This window comes from Cuculus canorus, chromosome 17 (genome assembly GCF_017976375.1).
Source record: "Cuculus canorus isolate bCucCan1 chromosome 17, bCucCan1.pri, whole genome shotgun sequence".
Lineage (NCBI taxonomy): Eukaryota > Metazoa > Chordata > Aves > Cuculiformes > Cuculidae > Cuculus > Cuculus canorus.
This window is the reverse complement of record NC_071417.1, coordinates 14,295,659-14,315,084: the sequence shown is the minus strand read 5'-3', so window position 1 is coordinate 14,315,084 and position 19,426 is coordinate 14,295,659. Positions and strand designations below refer to the sequence as shown.

Genomic DNA, 19,426 nt, shown 5'->3' with positions numbered 1-19,426 from the left:
TATCATAACCTTGTATTATGTATAAGCTGGTATGGAAGAGAATAGTTTCACAGTTTTCACTGCCTGTTGGACCTTACAGGTGTGGAGGACAGTCTGATTTTACAACTGCTGTAACTGAATATTAATTAAAACTCTTACTTAATATTCACATGGATTTATGTTGCCTTTAAATCAATTTACTAAGAGGGAGGGCACAGAGAGAGTTGCACCAAGTTCCATATATCTGAAGAGGAATACACTGGTACATCAAGCAGTGTCTTTGATGTAGATTCTCCCCAGTAACACTCAAAGGAAATCCATTTGATATTGGCAGTCAAGAAAAGTGACTTACAGGGGAAGAGAGGTTGTTCTTTAGCTTGTTCTGACTCACTCGTAACATTGGATGAAGACACACTAATCTTGATGTTGTCTTCAGAGCAAGGTACAGTGGAAGTTATGCTGCCACGAGGGGTTTGACCGTGCAGAGATGACTGATGGCTAAGCTGAGGGATACCTAGAGCAGATGTCTGGAGTACCTTCCTTCTAAACACACTGTATTGTGCTTTCCAGGTGCTTTTCTGTATATGGGAAAAAAAGTAATAGAAAGGAGGTGTTTTCTAATGCGATTTGACAACAAAGAACTATATTTCTATAGCTAATTCCAATATTAGATCCTTCTAGTCATCATGCAACTTCACAGATTTTTCTCCAGTGATTTCAAACAATAGTGATTTCTTGGATAGGAGCTCTTTCATTTTGTTATCTTCCTTCCATACGTCTCTGTTGCAGCATTAATGCCAACAGATGAAGGTAATTTGTAAACTAGTAACACTGCAGCTGTAGCAAGGGTTAATAATAAGAGTAACCTGCTCTTCCCACCTACAGGGAAGAATATGTCCAAGTGGTTTGATAAATGTTCAGGTCTCCTCCCAAATCCTAATAACCTGGCAAATTAATTTCCTGTGTCAGGAATGCAAAACTGAAGACTGAAAGTAGACTGAATTCGTCAGGCTTGATAATGGGAACAATATGTATTATAATGCAAGTGCCCCCAAAGGAACCTAGTATTTCCATTTGAAGTTTCATATCAAATATGAAAAGCGGTCCTCAAGTAATACTAGCATGAATGACAGAAAGAAAATTTTCAGTAATTCAGTGAGGGGAAAAATAAAAATCTCAGCAGTGTAAATGCTAAAAGACGCATCAAGACTTGCATGCACTTCAGCTTCTTCTGCTCCTGTTTGTTTGGACCTGGCCAGAGAAGACTGTTAAAACTGTATGGAAAAATCATAAAACCTCCTATTTAGAAACAACTCTGTTATTTATGTGACTTGCTGACTTTCCCTCTCTGCTTGTTAACAGCAGGAGGAACATTCGCATAAAAACATAGTCTTTTACAAGTTTCACAACTTTCACTGTTTATTCCCTAACAGAAATCATAATCTTCTACTGAATTATTTTAATTATTATGTGATGAGGGTATGAGCTGTAGGTGCTGACAAATAAAAAAACCAAATGGCCTGCACGTAACTATAGCTTAGATTTCTAAGAGTGCCTCACCTGGGGTTCTAAAAGCACTTTACAGAACTTGTGTAATTGAGCCTCATGGGGAGCGAAGCCGGGAACTAAAAGCTTAAGCAAACTGCTGAAGAGCAAAATGTATGATGTGCTACAGAGATACGACTGGTTCTTTATTGAGTTCTCCCAGTTATACTCCTAAGCATCACTCATTCCCCCTCCATTTTCCTTCTGTCACTCCAGCAGTTTCAAAACCATCTTTCTGTGATTTCAGAAAGATAGTAAAACAGCCACCAAAGGTAAGAGACAGTTTTGTAGTGTTTTATTTCCTCTTAAAGGTATTATATTTATGTTTCTTTTAAAAGGCTTTCATCTGAATTGCTTGCCTTCTTTTTTCCTCAGCTTGCTTTGAATGTGGCAAGTAAATCCTGCTTTCTTTAAAGGCTTCAGCATTTCGAACACATTTCTGAATTTAGCTTTACATTCTGTGTAAAAAAGCAACCAAAAAAATCCTGACTAGAACTTTCTCAACTAAGGCCTCCAGGATAGCAGTCTGAAATTCCCATTTGACTGAAAAGGACCTATATGTACAGACAAGTACTACGAGTTGACTCTGGGTCATAAGTAGTGCACAAATGCAAACAAGAGGCTAGTGATGTTTTAGCAGGATATTTAAGTTGTCCCACATCTGTACTTTTCACTCAGACCAAGCCACAGTTTCAATCAGCTACATACTACTGTTCCTTTTACCTATTATGAAACTGTTATTATTCAAAATGTAGAGACAAGTATTCTGTATTTACAAGATCCAGAGCCTAAAATGAGTTATCATATTCAATTACTCAAATAAATACTTGAAAAGTTGGATTAGGTCCCAAAGAAGAAATTAACAATTAAATTACCTTTCTGTTTGTAACAAAGAGCTCCTGCATTAGTGTGGCTAACTTTTCCTCTTTGATTTCTCTCACTGTTTTTTTGCGGCCACCAGGGTTTCTAAGTGAAAACAATTTAATTAGTTTTCCATTTTGAGAGTCTTGCTTTTATTACAAATTCTTTTAAGAAATGAAGTTAATGAAGAGTAAATGGTTTCCGATTGCTACTATGATGTACACCTTTGTAAGAAATGGGCGGACATATAAGGCGTATAGGACACGAGTAAGTTATAGCCACAAGTGAAGAACCTACAGAAAGTACAGTCATTCTACCAACCACCAATGCATGTACTGGGCCAAATCATGCTCTCACCTTGTGCAAGTACTGAAGAATTTTGTCCCCTATAGCAAGATTTCAAGGGTAGGAATAACAGCAGGCTCATGCAAATGTGATTTTTTCAGCGCTATTGGCTGAGTGAGGACCTGTACTGAGTCTAACGGTTAAAACGTTACATCACATTGACACAGGTAAATGTGGAAGCTGCAGTCCTCGCAGCTGTGGTATAACAACAGGTCACTGCTGGGGCACTCTCATTTATCATTTGGTCTCCATCAAATCAGTCAAAGGTTATACAAACCAGATTACTGTTCAATGCTTGCTTCCTTCACCACACTTAAATAATAAAAATGTCCTTTTGTGCAGAGGGAGACTGTGCAATCTAAATGGAAGCCTAGTTCTTGATGGTCACTGTGTAATAAAGTATGTGTGTGTGCGGATCAGTTAAATTACACTGAGGGAGAAGAGTGGTGGTTAGAGACAGCAACAGAGAGCAGGAGGAAGTATACCACAAGACAGTGCACTACTTCAGAACCTGGAAATGAATCCAGAACTTTATGCATTTATACTCTGCTGTCAGCCTGTATCTGCGAGGCTTGCTGACAAACTGTTCCTGTTATCCCAGTCTACTCACTGGTCCTCATAAGTAAAGGGGTGAAATACCCATCCACAACACATACTGGACTGATTCTCTCCTCCAATTTATCAGGCTAATTCTATTTAATGCTACTCTGCCACCCATGTTACACACAGGCACAGTTTGTCTTAAGTGAGAATATACAGAGGAAACAGAACTGCTTTGAAGAGCTCTGCACTGCAAATCAGAGCATAAACCCTTCACGGTCTTACCAAACACTTATGAATAATTTAAATACATGTTATGTAAACATGATTTGATTGACTAAAAATGTTGGAAACTTAAATTAATATTTACTTTTAAGAGTATAAAAGTTCAGAAGTAATGCATATTTACAAGTACCCATCACCATCATGCATAATTGATAGAATAAACCTAACTACTAAGTATCACTTAATAGCTGGCTTTGTTCTGTAATTATAATGTATATGGAATTCCTGCTGAGTTCACTGGAATAACCCTCCAAGGGAAGGCTATGGGAATATACATACATATATTACTACATGCATTTAATTTGCATAATTATTAACCAAAAGAGAAAAAGGAAAGAAAACACAACCTAAGTCGGCTGGGATAGCTCAGTATTTTCTTCTAGCACTGCACCTTGCAATACAGGTCCCATGCTGTGCTACTGATCCGACTACGCAAATCCCTGCTGACTGCAGGAGGTCAAAGTTGATTCAAAATTTGTTTGTTTCACTGAACAGAATTAATAACGTTTAACTCAAATAGTTATTACTTGAAAGAAGAGAAACAACATATAAAGGACAATAAGATTCCAAACTCCTCATTCCATCTACTATCATGTATTGCATACATACATTGGATTCCAACAGGTTAATATAGAACTCATTGAATTGTTGGATTCAAGAGTCAAAGCTTCCAAAAGCCAATGTATGGCACACAGCTGTCGGAAAAGATGTTCACTGCAAAGAAGAGAAACAAACATGTTATACTACAGAGTCAAGGAAACAGTCAAACTGGCATTGCGTTGGCTAACATAGATATATCTAAGCATTTCTGTAGCATAAGATTTTTTCCTTGTTCCAGTGAAGTCTAGACGCCTCTCAAGGTTTTTGTAGTGTCGACACATGATTCTGAATCCTGAAAACGTATTTTTGGATGTGAAATTTTCAATGGACTTATCTTGGTGATGTGCTCAGTGCTTTCACATCTATGATGATTCCAACATTTATCCCTTTATGGTATAGATTCTTTTGGATTTTACAGTAGCTTCCAAGTTTTGTATTTAAGAAAAATCAGGGTGTGAGTTTAAAATGTTTGCCTCATCTTTTTGTGAACTAATATTATCTTCGGCATTTTATCTTATGGCATGTACAAATGTAACTATAAAAAAACGCTTTTGGTGAGCAACTGGGTTAATGAACTTAGAACAGAACAGGTAGTGTGTATTAGAGACTAACAGAAAATATATAGAAGCATACACAGTACAAGTACTGTCATTTCCCTCTCTCTTTCATTGGCCTGTTTTTTTTTTAAACTAAGGAAATTAAATTTTAATTTTGACAGCCTTTCCCTTAAAATGAGTTTAATCTTGAAAGCTATACTGGGATAAGCAAATTTTATGTAACTTAGCCAGAATTAGCTGAGTCAAGATCAGCAAGGGAAAATGATGTGTGCACACATGCACATACAGAGTTTTCAGTAACTCATTAGGATTCAATCCTTTAAATTTAGAATTCAATAGTTGCTGTTACTAATGACAGCCCATTTCACCACAATCTCCTGAAATTCTCAGGATACGTGTTCACCAGCTGAACAGTAGTGGCTCTCAGCATATGTGTTCTAGGTCTGTGATATTGTGAATTTCCCTTTTGTCCTACCAAGGAGGACAGGACACAAATCTGCCTTCAAATATACCTTTTTGCTCCAGGAGGGTTTGGAATCAAGACACTGGCACAAAGAGCAGCGAAAGACTGTAACGTCATCTTTTTTTTCTTCTTCCCTGAAACCCTCAGGTGGCTGCCTTCTGTTAGAGAGCAGCTGTGGGAAAAGACAAAGGCTGAAGTTAAAAAAGAAATATATGAAAATATGTGAAAAAAGAAATATGTGAAAATATGTGAAATATGTCCCACTGTGGAAACAAAAACATCGAACAAACTAACCAGACCTCCCTTTCTTCTCAGAGAATCAGTTCCAGGTTGGCTATGAAACGTCTCCTGAGTTCATTAAACTTATACCTTCTAAAGCTCCTCATTTTTAAACTGACCCTCAAGCATTTTTTTCGATGCCTGTTAAGTTTACAGCTGCTGACTCACCTAGATTTTATGTGTTTTCTCTTTTTAGGTCACACAAGTAGTAAAGTTCTGCCTCAATGCCAAGTAATGTCAAAAATCGGAAATTGTCACTTTTTAAAACCACTGCCCTCAGACCACCAAAACCCTCTGAGCTGACTTACGTGTTTATTTCTTCATCTGAATCCTCCTTCACATCAGAGGAGTATTCGGGTGGCTGTAACTCAGTCCTCCACCTTGTGCCCTGAGCCTGCTTGGCTGCTTTCAGTGTGTTCTTCTTCTGCAGGGATTCCTGTCGAAGTACGTGAAAGTATTGCCCACCTCGCTTCAAGGAACTGAGATGATGCCTGCCAAAAATCATCACCAGTTGGTCAGTATACTAAAGAAACATCAAATTGATTAATTTCTCTATTGCCCACCAACTTAACTTCTAAAAGAGATTTCCTGTTTTTCTATATTCAAGTTCGACGTTAGCATTTGATTCTGCAGCGTAATAACAAAGTACAAGTTCCCCACGTGAACTGAGAGATCTTTCCCTTATCTCTTTCAGCTCCACACAGGTTAACTATTAGATGTAAACTCATTGTCACTTTGTCTACTATTTGATTTTAAAAGTACTTGCCTAATTCTACTTTATAGCAGGCGGTTCCCCACTGGCCCCCTTCTATCTGACTGGGTTGTCACAGCCTGACAGGTGCTGCCCCGCTGTCAGGAGGCTGCGTTGTTAGTAACCAGGAAGCTGCTGGTGAAGCCTGTGAGTGAGCTAGAGAGAGCAGGCAGGGAATTACTGCAAGAAAAGAAAAGAAAGAAAAGAAAGAAGAAACCATAATGCACTCCCTGCAGGGTGCCAACAGAGGGAGATAAAATAAAGAAGGTGAGCTAGGGCAGTGAAAGGGATATGGCACACAATTACTGTAGAGCCTTTGATTAAAATGTTAGCAAAGGATGTAGCAGCTGATCCAAGCCAGAGAAGCACACTGTCCAGGCATATGACACATCCCTTTAAGTTAATGTGTTGCTGACTTCTGTATCGGGTGTCACCAGGCTGTATTGATTCTTCGAAGCACAATCTAGGCTTGAGAGCTAGGCCTCATTTATTTCACTGAGAAGGAATAACTCCTTTTTCTTACCAGACATGTATTAAAACAGCTGAAGGTCATATAGGGTGCACACTGCAGGCATTGAATTCATTAGTTCTCGAGAGGAGCAGTTTAGTCCCTCCTTGCTTCCCTTAATGAAAAGCCACGTGCACAATTCAGTGTTTTGGGGACTGGGTGGTTGGTTTTGCTGACGTTATTTAAGTCCAGCAACTACATACGCAAGCATCTCCCCTTCAGGCATAGAATAGCCTGCCTGCTAGATATTTCTATACTAACTTTGGAAATAGAAGAAAAGATAAGAAAAGAAGATGTCCCTGATAAGAAATGCTGCATGCTTCAGAAAAACATGAGGATTTCAGAGTTGTGTCACACTGGCTTAGTGTTCTTCATAGGAACCCAGTATTTTGCTTAACAGACTTCTCTTGGAACACTAGAATATGTTTAATGGCCTTGAAGTCTTGTTTTATGTCCTTTTCCAATAGCTTTCTCTCCCTTCTTCTGCCAACTATCAAGATAATTGTACGTAAAAATATTTTAGCCCTTCATGTTGCTTTTTCTACATTACTACATGCGCTAATGTAAGGGTTCCTTCTTAAAGCTCACCCCCTGCTGTAGCTGTGTGTTATATTGGCTCAAACAGCAAACCATGAGGTTATCGCATGACTCAGAGACAAGTGGTAGAGAGAAACAATTATTATAAAGCAGGAAGTTCTTTTACACTAACAGCCATCACCAGTATTATTGGAGAAAGACACATAAGCGGCAAGTACAATCACTACATATAGAAAGCTCTGTAGTGTACCAAAACTGATGGTTACTCTCTTATACCAAAAGGAATAGCAAATGTTATGCACGCTTGCGAATGAATATTTTTAGTCTGTGTCTCCCTTGAAGTCCCAGGTATTACAAAAAGCAGCTCTACATTCTCCAAGTAAAGAAAAAGACAGAATTAACAGAAATGCAGCATATAGAAAAGCTGTAATAACTACCTGATCTAAACAAAAAAAATCTTGTCATAGTTCCACAGAAGTACTTCTGGGATATTTATGAATGACCCTAAACGTTCATGGACTCTTATCAGAAAAACAGTAAAATAAATACAAACTTAAAATACGGAGGTGACCAATGTACTTTTCTTCTATATATATATGTATATATTTACAGTATATTGCTGGAACAGGACATAAACTATTTCTCTATTCAAATTCTGACATCACAATGCCCTGTTTAAACAATAACTTAATAAATTTAGCTGGGCTGACTATTTGACAAGTAGGGGAGAATCATTTATTAAAATGCAAATGTAATTGAGATGAAATTTGGAATACATTTGTTAAAGCAATTGAGTTTCAGTCAACTCTAGTCACAACACAGATTTTCAACTGCTGTTCAGATGAAAGAATGTCTTATTTTTCAAAGTTAATGTCTTTATCAGCATGAAAATTAAGAGAGTTTCCTGAGCAGTAATAACACACCATGGAATATTCAAGTTTTCTCCTCAGGAATATATTATTATAGATAAGGTTCAATGACAGGCACAAAGGAGTGAGCCAGTAGTGTACTACACATATAGAAAATTGATTGCAAGAATATTTTCAGTGCTTGGTGTAACTACATACTTATTGAGTTTAAATTCTTTAGGGACTCACGGTCATCAGTTAATTGTAATACAAGGCTACTAAAGTATTGAGGAACTGAACTTTTACTGCTAAGATCTGAGATTCTTGATGCCGTTCTTTGAGTAAGAAATTACAAAAATAAAAGGAAACAATACATTTGTCTTAATTATAATTTAGATGCTCAAAGAACATTAAGAAGCTGCAATAATAATGCCAGAAACCTTTCCATCCATATAAAGACAAGCTAGATATTTACTGGGGTTTTTTTACACACTGTTTAAATATACCTTGTTTTAGTAAACTGGGCCAACTTCACTAGATTCAAAGGAATCATACTAAGGATGTATTTGTCCCAGAATATCAGATTTTACAGTTGACAACCTCACATCTACTGTGCACACAAACAAATTGAGTGGCAGATGAATGACTAAAGGAACGACTTGCACTCCTGAACATGTGATGCCAAATGCTTGCTCAGTTAAGCTGGTATAATTCCACCTGAACTGGGTTGCTAGACAGATGGGCAGAGGGCTGCACACCCACCCCCTGTGGCTGTCCCTCTGCTAGGCAGCTGCATTCAGCACAGTGGGTGGAGTCATTGTCAGTGGGATGCTTCAATCCTCTTAACGCTTCCTGCTCATCTCCCTGTCCCATTCCCTGAGGTGCAAAGAAGTTGCAGTCTACTTACACCAGCTTGATTCTGTCTCTCTACAGCGAAACGTTATGTTCTGCTCATGCTGAACAAATATTGTGAGCTATAAGTAAAATAACTCTGTATCTAGCAAGCAATTTAACTACACACTATTTCTCTGATCATGAAAATTTTAGCTACTGTTTCATAAAATGGCTTATTCAATTTTTTATCGTAATGGATACAGCCTTTATATCAATAAATCTAATGAGAGAACATCTGCTCCGGACACTATGCAGAAAGAATTTAGCCTTTTCCAGAGGCTTATAGCCAATTATAATTATAAATGAAACCAATGTGGCATTGTTCTGAAAGCCACTGAAAGCACAGGTTTTCTAAATGCCATTTCCTGTATTTTCTTAAAAGCATTCCAATCTGCATCTGCAATACTCTGCACTAGACCAGTGAAAGCTCCTCTTTGGGCATAAGGCCAGACTCTGCTGAGGGCATTGCAAGGTGAAAATCAAGCCTAACTTCTTGCACGCATGGCAAACTGAATATTAAGCTAAGGCTTCCCAGGTGAAAAGCCAAGTGCAATTTAATACACACTGCCATTTTTAAGCATTCAGAGTAAATATTTTTCTATAGCAGAAGTAGTAGTACAACAACGATAAATTTCTGTATAAAACTGAAAGCACGAGAGGCAATAACTTTGAAACTACAGTAATTACAGGTACTCTATTCTGAGCATTACAGACAAAAATAACGGATTAAAAAAACAGTATAATTCTCCCATGGCATCATGAGCTGTGATCCCATCAAAAATCTCAAATGGTGCTGGTGAGTATTTGGATCCTGAAAGAAGCGGTAATAGCAGGAAGCTTGCTTCATTCGGATTAAATTTGACTTCTACAGCCTTGGTGAGTTTTAGGGGGCACCGGAGTACTGGAGGGTCTGTCTTTTTGAACATGTAATATGATGGAAGTTCTGGCAACCCGAAGTTATTAAGGATCCTATGGTAATCTCTGCAGGAGTACAAGCATTAATACCTGCATTCTCATCAGATGTGAATTGATTAAACGCCACTGTCTTTGCTGCTGTTTCAGTTGGAACATGACACTTTTTTTTTTTTGGTCATTCTATTTCCTCAAAATACTATGTTGTGTGCACGTGCCAGTGGAGAATCTGTTGCATTCTCTTACCAGCAAATACTGGAGCTGCAGACCATCTCACTCAGTTCTTCAGTGCTTCACATTCAGTGCTGTAATGTATATCTATGCCACCATGTCCTAAATTTATTTATATTAAGACTGCTTCACACCTTTCCTGAGTGATGTAAAGCAGTCTCATTGTAATGAGAATTAGTGCATTGTTCATTTAAATACTCAGGGAGTTAATACAGGGTGCATACACTATGTACTTTCTGAAAATAGCAATAGCCATGGAGTTAAGTTTACATGATGTTAAGCCTAGCAAGTCCTACTGTTGAGCTCTGCATTCAGGTCGTATTCTGAAAGCTTAACATCTGGACAGAAAAAAACTTGCAACAATTCATAACTAATATACAGCTATTAATTTAAATTAACTATGTATTCTGGTATAGTAGTGTTTACAGCCAAGTTAGAGATGCAAATAGATACATGAAGCAATGGGAAATCAGGAACACGCTGGTTACTACTCCTATTTAATGACTGAGTAATTACACAAAAAGAACCAAATTGGTAAATATTCGTACATCTAGTATTCCTAAATTCAATGAAGACCAGATGATAGTGACATTAAAATCTATTAAATGCAGTTAATAACCGAGAGAAACTCAGACATATGTGATAATTTACCATACTGAACCATTAACCATTCTGGCAAGAAACTAAAGTAGCAGGATATCAACATCTGTCTTGAATAGTTGAAGACATACAAACAGTCTGTTATACCCACGTTATTTCAGAATATTCCCATTTTGTCCTCCTGCAGATGAATACCATATTCTATACTCAAATGTCTCTGTTTAAAAACAAACCCTGGAAACCCAAAATAGGAAAGATGCATATTATCACATGAAAATCTGACCATGAAATAAATCAAGAAAAATTAAAATTAAAATAAGACATGAGGAAACTTGTGATATGTTCACAGAAGCTGGTGAAGCAGGAAATAAGGATCTGGAATGGTCAAAACAACACCTCGCAATATTATAAAAGATGTCACCAGGCAAATGCATTAATGTATTACTGCATATTTAAAGATGACTTAGAGTGGTTTTCAAGCAACTACAAAGACATTAAAACATAGAAGATGCTGCTTCCACTGTTAAATGAGGCAGAACCTTTTCTTGGAAAACAAGGAAAGGTTCTCTAACATTAAGAAGCACAAACATATCTGGCTGCGTAAAGGTACAAAAAAAAGAACACACAAAAAACCTGGCTTATTTTTAGTTGGAAAGTGTTTTTCTCAGCCTAGAAAGAATGAAGGGCAGCGTTTTCTCTTTTAAGAAGTCCCAGAACTGAAGAACATGCACGCACACTACCCCCCGCCCAACTTGTGCCATGCTGTAACTGCAATTCCTGGTGATCTGCATAGAAAAGTTGTCTTTGAGGGTAGGCAGATTTAGGTTTCCAGCTCCTGGTGTCTCCGGAGAAGTATATAAACAAAGGTGAGTGGGGGAAAGTACTTCCAGAGCAGCACAGAGAAGATGGCTTTCTACTGATAAAGGGCAGAAAAAAAAGCCTGGGAGATTTCAAGACTTTGATTTAAATTATTCTCCAAGAAGCTGTGGAGAAACTATTAGTAAAACTTCAAAAGAAAAAAATCATTTCTGGGCTTTCCATTTTCTTGCTGTAGGAATGTATAATAACTTTCTGTTCATACTGCCAGATAAAATCTTGCTGCTTGTTAAGTGGAATTTCACTGAGGTCCCTCCACCACTCATTCAATATTTTCCCATGAAAGTAGAAAGACCCCTCACGATTAAGGGTCTTGGCTTATCACACAAAGATACTTATAAGGCAATGACATTTCACCACTAAATAACCAAAAACTCATTTTAAGTCTTAGCTTTGTTCAGACATCCAGTGACAATGTGTCATTTTGTATCATAATATATGGGATTAGGCTGTTGTGTTTACATAGATGGTAAAAGCTCATAAGCAATGAACTATTTCCACTCATGAAATTTGAGACATAAACAAACATATTTTTGCACAAAAGGAAAGGAGGCCGAGACTCAAAGGAACAGCCTGGAAAGGCAAGGATTTTGATGGGAATAGCAGCCTTTCCATTGACAGATGATAATGATTCATACGTCCATACACTTAAATGGTTGTCTTTGCCCATGACTGCTGTCTAATTAATGTCAGCCATCATTCATGTAAAAGAAAATTTTTGCTTCTGGAAAAAAAAAATGCTGCAAATTGCCAGCAGTGGCAGTGCTCGAAACACGCCAATTAGAGTGATTTCTGCCAAGCAGCAAAAGGGCACAAAACACTAGTTTCCAAGCAACTGACATAATGAAATATTAAATACACTGGAAACTAATATTGGTGGATAAACATTTCACCTTCTCTGTCAGGACTGCCTCACTCATCTTTGCTTCTTAACTTCACGTTGTCTCTTCACCCTGCTCTTACAGGCTCCACTGTGTCTTCCAGCAAACCATACACATTAAGGAATGGCAACTTATCATAAGCTCTAAACACTAACATCCTTTTTGTCTGCGTGTATTTGAATGGCAGTGGTATAGATTCACAGGTATGTCAGACAACGTCATAGCCCAAATTCAAAAAATAACACATTTCTTGCTATTTAAAATTTTTTGGTAGCAGCTGCCATTCCAATCACAAAGCCTTAACAGTTTTGTATTAAAGTTGGTTATACAGCCACTAATGGGAAAAGAAGTAGGAGAAAGTGTTCTTTGGGTAATGGTCAGTCTAACTGTTGTTGCAGGCACAAAGAATGCATTCGTGGCGGCTGGGCTTCCTGCACGCAGGGTGACTTTTACAGATATGCCTTCAGGAAACCTGAACCGTTTTAAGAGAGCCATCCACTTTCTAATTTAAAATGTAGAAAGCAGCCAGTTGAACACAGTTAAACTGTCAGCAGTTTGACATTTAGTTTTACTCATCTAGCACAGCACAGTAAAACAAATGCAGGGGAGCCATTTTCTTCAAACAAGGAGGAATGCAATACTGCGGTTCATCACACCCTTTTTGCAAGTAAAGGCTTTGCTGGCTCAAGGAATAGCATGGACACTTATTTCTAAGCACTGTTTTTTGTGGTGATGTTAAACAGTAGAAGTATTACCACCAGCATGGTTTCAGTGGCCAAGTTAGTCTACAGGAGTGATTTATAGCAACCTACATTTATTACTGATTAACAACTACAAGTTTCCAATGCTTTGGTAATCTCTTTTCTGTAACTGTTCTTACATCTTTCTACAATTTATTAAAGATGACTACTTTCTTGGTTCTCATACAATACATCTTCATGCAAGTGTGGATTATTTAACATTATTTCTGGATCCTACTTCAATGTCATTGGAAAAAAGCAATAAGAAGGGATCTCCTTCTGAGCTGAATGTCATTTCAAAGGGGCTCTGCTTCTCCGGTTTGCTTAGTTTTACTAAGAATAGCAATAGAAGATTTCCTGCTGCAGAAATGAAAACACAATTCTTAGCTCAAAGCTAAAGATATTTGAATATTCAAGGACAAAGGTGGTGTCTTTTCTGCCATACTGTATTCCACCCACTGGATCTGACATTGGGAAGTACTTAGTCAAGTAAGCCAGAGCTACTTTGTGTCTGCATGGCCAATCTCTACTAGAAGTAAGATATATTGATCTACAAAGGAAGAGGAATGATCGTTATCTACAGGTTTCCCAAAAGGTTTTTCAATTTATGCTGCACAAAGATAAAAAAAAAATAAATCCCTCCCACGTTTAAATGTTGTGTTTAAAAAGTGATACCTGGGAGCTGACAGGTGTCTCCCTACAGTGACTGGGTACGACTGATCAGTCGGAAGATGCTGGCAGGACTTTCTTCTTGACACCAGTGACTGATAGTTTTGAAAAATAAGTCATTCAAGCAACCTCTGCGTTTTGTCATCATCCTCTTTTATATCAAGGACTCAAGAAAGTACAAGAGAAGATTACTGAGAGGACGTATGAGGTCATAATTACGAGGTTTATCTTGTTTAATTATGCTTTTAATGTGTAAGTTAGAATATTAAAGCTTTGTGAATGCAGCTAAGTCTGTTCTGGTAATGACTCTTCAAATGTTTTTGAGATAATTTTAAGATTCACACTACTGTGTTATGTCACTGTGATCATTAAAAAACTTCCTCACAGTTTGTTCCATTATGATCCTTCATACAAACAAGCTGCAAGATCACAGACACTACTTCCTGTGAATATATATCAATTAACGCCCAATTAAGACAACTGCTGGGTGTTCCTTTTCAATCAGACGGTGAAAAAGCAGGAAATAAATCCACAAAGGTCATTTGTATTCACCGATTCCTGTAGCATGGTTCTCTGCTAGCCTGACTGCAATAACTGAAATTAAAAGTTACTGCCCTGGAGAAGAAAACTCTGGGTTTCTTATTTCTTTCTTGCATTTTCCACTCTGCTTTTTTTTCTTTTTTCTTTTTTTTCCTAAAATAGCTCTTTCCCATAGTGTGAAATTGCTACTAAGAAGTATTGCTGACATATACATTGGTCCAAACCCGCAGTGCAGTCATTCTCACTTGAAATAATCTTTTCCTGAAACTTGACATCTCAATATTTGGTTAAAAAGTCAGTGGGTTTGATTTCTTTGCCCCTCGTACTGTTCTTTTTTCTATGTGCAGATTTAGTCAAAGTAACATTGTGCAAACGCTCATGATGAATGGCTAGAACATTTTCATCGTTGAAAGGTCAGACAATGACACTCAATTTCCAGGCTTACACAACACAATCAAAATTAAAAAAAAAAAAAACCCAACAGTTAACTTATGCCTTTGATTCCCAGATGTCATGTCTGTTGTATGTTTTTCTGCATACTGGGTCATTTGACTACTACACATTTCAGAAAAGTATTAGAGAAAGTGAGTTCATGTTTAAAAAATGGGTTTTCCTGACTTTTCTCGAGCAAATCCTCCATGGCCACTAGAGATCATATCATAGTTCACTTCTTAAATAATATAAAATAGGTAGGATTCATGATTTAATTGTCACAGCAATAAGAATAAATTACATTAGGTGTGTAACAGGACGACTACTGGGATTACAATGTAAACCCTGCTTGGTAGGACACAATATGATAGCCAAACTTCATTTGAGCATTTATTCAGACAACAATGCTTTCCAGAAATTAGTATTAAAATGACTACACAAGAGCAGAAAAGCACATTTCTCCCATGTACTAAGCAGCTTTGACTAAGGCTAAACTTCCGATCTTCAAAATGCAAATGCGTGTAAGTACATCATTTACTGTTCAGTTGTGTGCAGTAGCACAAGTCTTCCCTTTTTTCATCTTCCACACATTTCAGCTGTCATGGAAAACTTGTGGTCAGAAATAATTCCACTCAGACATTTGAAATCATAGGAAGCTAGTTTTGAATGCATCTGTGAATTAAATTTAGGGGACTAGAAGGAGATAGCAGAGTTAAAACTTAACAGCACCTCCATGGGGTTCCTTCCATCTTCTCCATCAGCAGTAAAAAGGAGCAAGCCAAACTAGATACTGAAGAAAAATTGCACATCACCGCCATCCTCTGCTGGTGTGGTGCAGGTACAACTAATCAGGATTTAACAGATAATTCTGCTGATAGTGTACATAAAGAAATATAATCTTGTTTGGCTTCTGGAGGTGAAAAGTGATGAAAGACTAAAATCTGGTGTTTTAATCACTCGGAGAAAAGATATTACATCAAAACACATTAGAATCAAATCTATTCACATCATTAAAAGTCTACATTAATATAATTTTGCAGATTGCATTACCATTAAAAATTCATTGGAAGGCAAATCTGCATTTATCATAACATGGAGCAGGAAACAAATGTCTTCAGTTAAAAGTAGGCTAGACTAAACATCTGTTATAAGGAAACAACTGCACTCACTGAGAGTAATGGGCTGGATCTCTTAGGTCTTTCCCTGAAGCTTCTAATTTAGTAGACTGGTTTTGAAAATAAAAGTATAAATGGGAGAAACAGAAGTATCAATGAAGTCTAAGTAAGGCATTTACTTACTCAAGACATCCAAGTTTCAATTGCAGGTCTTTCAGTGATAATCTTACATCCCCAATTTGACTTTCATAATTTACCTACGAGAGTAATAACATTTATCCACCCAATACCTAGCGGTGCTGCAGAGAGCCCAAGGAACAGACTGCAGAGAGGCAATCTACTTTTTTCACCTTCCATGGCACGGACAAATCGTGTTTGGCTTCAGGTTGTGCCACTGTTATCCTACATGGACCTTCTGTAGCACATGAAAAAGCTTACTTTGAATAGCATGGCTTTTCATGCCACTGAATCCTTCAGTCCCTCACATAAAGGGCCCAAACTGCCACCTTCAGCAAAAGCAGTCCTATATTGGATCACTTACTATAACCTTGAAGATGATCTAGACTTCTATAAAATCAAATTTAGTTTCATAGATTTCTATAATCATAAGATTAGAAACTCATTCTCAATTCACTGAACAGGAGAGAATTTCAGTGCAGTAAAGTTCAGCTGATCCTTAACTCCTCTAGCCTGGCCAACATACACAAAAGTGGCATTTCAAAAGCACATCTCCCAATGAGTGTCAAACCAAGACCCCCTCATGTTAACCTACTAACAAAATGAAACTTCCTTTGTTCAAACCGTAAATTGTGTTTAAATGAGTGGTTCACCTTCCTTCATCTAAATGCCCACAAAGTTTGTTAATACTTTTAGTACCATTGGTGATGCTAATCTTCACCCTGCACAACACCTGCAAGTATTTTTCATCCTACTTGTCTGAAAATAAAGAATGTAAAGCAACAAAAAGCAAGCTCCAGGAGCCTGAAACTCATATATCAAGTAGTAAGGCAATCTTCGGCAGGTTATCATCAAAAGAACTTCAACTTGACCTCAGTCTCACTGAAACTTAGCAACAAGCAATGAATGCAGGCAGTCACATATAACTAACAGTGCATTTATGGCAAACACAAGTCATGCTTTACTAAAATGGCTTATCCAACCTTCAAAGTATATAGCATTTATTATTTTTATGGTTTATTACTATTTTCAGCCAAGTTCATCAAGTGAAAAGTCAATGAAGCTGAATTAACAGAGTAAGTGAAGAATAAATATAATTGGGGGCAGAGAAGGATAAAAGAGAAGAATGTGAAATTTATTGTTATCATGAATAACTAGTATAAAATTTAGAAATTGCTCTGATGTAAAAATTTGGGAATATTAAACCCCCCCCATATTATTGGGAAATGTAAGATTCTGATTCCTTTATAGTAGTACATGCAAGGAACGTACTGTTCTTTAAGTTTATTGACTTCTATGCAGTTAACCCCAAACAGTGCAAGAACCTAATTTATCTTCAACATATTACACTGATCCAATATCATGTGTTGTCCTGACTGCAGTATTTGCTGAGATTTAACCTAATTATTAAGTTTTCATGTAGACGTCTGTCTTGTTGCTCACTTTAATTCAACTATTTTTACCTAGTGAATGCCTTTCAAAGGCTTAAAGTCTAGAAACCTTGTAAACACTTGTGTAATTTGTACCCTGCTGGGGCTGGCAGGTAATTTGTCAGTTTTATTTGCAGCTTGCTGTAACTAAACCTTGCCAGATGTAAATCATCGTTTTTGTACTTCTGCTTGCTGTTTCGGTTGCAAATGAATCTCGTTTCTCAGCTTAGCGTTCACATCAAGAAATCTAGGAGGTTCCAGGAAAATTTAGAAAACCCTAGAGTCACCTACTGCAAGGCTTATTATGCAGTTTAGCAACTGTTTAGGCTAATGCTGAGAAAATGGAGTGAATGGTCTCTGCAGGCGAGTTTGGAGTGCAACCAGAATGTGTGATTGCAACAGAAAAGTATACTGAAGCCTCAAACTTGTTAACTGAAGCACCACCTGCAGTGACTACGATGAAACATGAGCGACAACATGGCATAAGTGCTGTTAAGAGCAGGAGTACCTAAATGGGAAAGTACTCTCTGCTAAAGTCTTTTCCCGGTAGGCCTCCCTGGGTTTTGTTTTTCTCAAGGCCACCATAACGGATGGGATAGAAGTTTATTGTGTCTAGTGCCAATAGGAGATGCTTTCTAGGAAAAACACACATGCATCTACCTTTCATGGTCAAGTCCTTAAAGTAATGGTTGCTGTTCGAAATTGCCTGGCTAGAAGGTATATAAATCCCAAAGCCATATCCTATTATAACAGCTCACTACCCATCAGACAAAGGGCACAAAAGTCTATTCATTCCATGTCAGCATCTGCCTGAGACTCAAGCCGGTACATTCCAAATTAGTTTATGCAGTTATTTCTACAACTGCAGCAGATATTTTCACTATGATTTTCTATCACACAGTGGATATTCTGTGTCCTAACACTGCTGATTTTGGACTACATTATTACTGAATCTTGGCACAGCACCACCTCATGCAAAAGACTGCAGGAAGTAACAAGTTCCTTTATAAAGAACACTAAAACAACATAGTATTGATATCAACAGAGATCAATCATTCCTCATGCAGCATTGACAACTATAAATTATTGCCTATAAAGGAAGAATTGTAAATATTTTTTTCTAAGCTGTTAAAACAGATTACTTCACCTATAATCCATCTGCCACAGAAGAATCAAAGATTCCTTTAGCCTTGACTGGCCCATTTCTGTGCACTCTTACCTTGAGCGAGCTAGAGCTTTGCTAAGAGTCCTCAGCTCCTTTCCTGTTTCTCTAACTTGGATGAGCTTCTTTGATGGTTCTGGTAGATCAGACTGAAAGTGATCAAATCGAAAATAAGTATTAAGAAGACCTTAGCATAGAGAAGGCATGTGATCAGTTTCAGTCACCAACTGTTTTATGAGATAGTCATCATCTTCATTTCACAAGCATGTAAACAAGTGTTTCACGACACTGCTGTGCATGCCTGTGCATAGAGGTGTTCCAACAGCTTCTAACTCATTCGCTGACTCAAAATTTGACAGATATCTTGCATGAGCATCATTGAACTAAGAGACAGGAAGAAGAGCTTTTTTTACAGCTGAAAGAGGGGAGATTGAGATTAGATCCTAGAAAGAAATGTTCTCCTGTGAGGGTGGGGAGGCCCTGGCCCAGGCTGCCCAGGGAAGCTGTGGCTGCCCCATCCCTGGAGGTGTTTGAGGCCAGGCTGGATGGGGCTCGAGCCTCTGATCCAGTGGGAGGTGTCCCTGCCCATGGCAGGGGATGGAACTCGATGGGTTTTAAGGTCCCTTCCAATCCAAACCATTCTGTGATTACAGACTCAACACAACAACT

General features: G+C 37.8%; 1 protein-coding gene across 2 annotated transcripts in view; it reads right to left on the bottom strand.

The window, feature by feature from the left end:
- CCDC60 (coiled-coil domain containing 60) overlaps nucleotides 1–19,426 on the bottom strand; it is a 57,425-nt gene that overhangs the window by 18,055 nt on the left and 19,944 nt on the right. For both annotated transcript variants that reach the window (XM_054082859.1, XM_054082860.1), the window contains exons 3-8: nucleotides 18,815–18,906; nucleotides 5,763–5,945; nucleotides 5,225–5,347; nucleotides 4,165–4,269; nucleotides 2,400–2,490; nucleotides 332–557 (exon numbers count right to left, since the gene is read on the bottom strand). In XM_054082859.1, coding sequence (XP_053938834.1) covers nucleotides 332–557; nucleotides 2,400–2,490; nucleotides 4,165–4,269; nucleotides 5,225–5,347; nucleotides 5,763–5,945; nucleotides 18,815–18,906 — 820 coding nt within the window. The remainder of the gene's footprint in view (nucleotides 1–331; nucleotides 558–2,399; nucleotides 2,491–4,164; nucleotides 4,270–5,224; nucleotides 5,348–5,762; nucleotides 5,946–18,814; nucleotides 18,907–19,426) is intronic.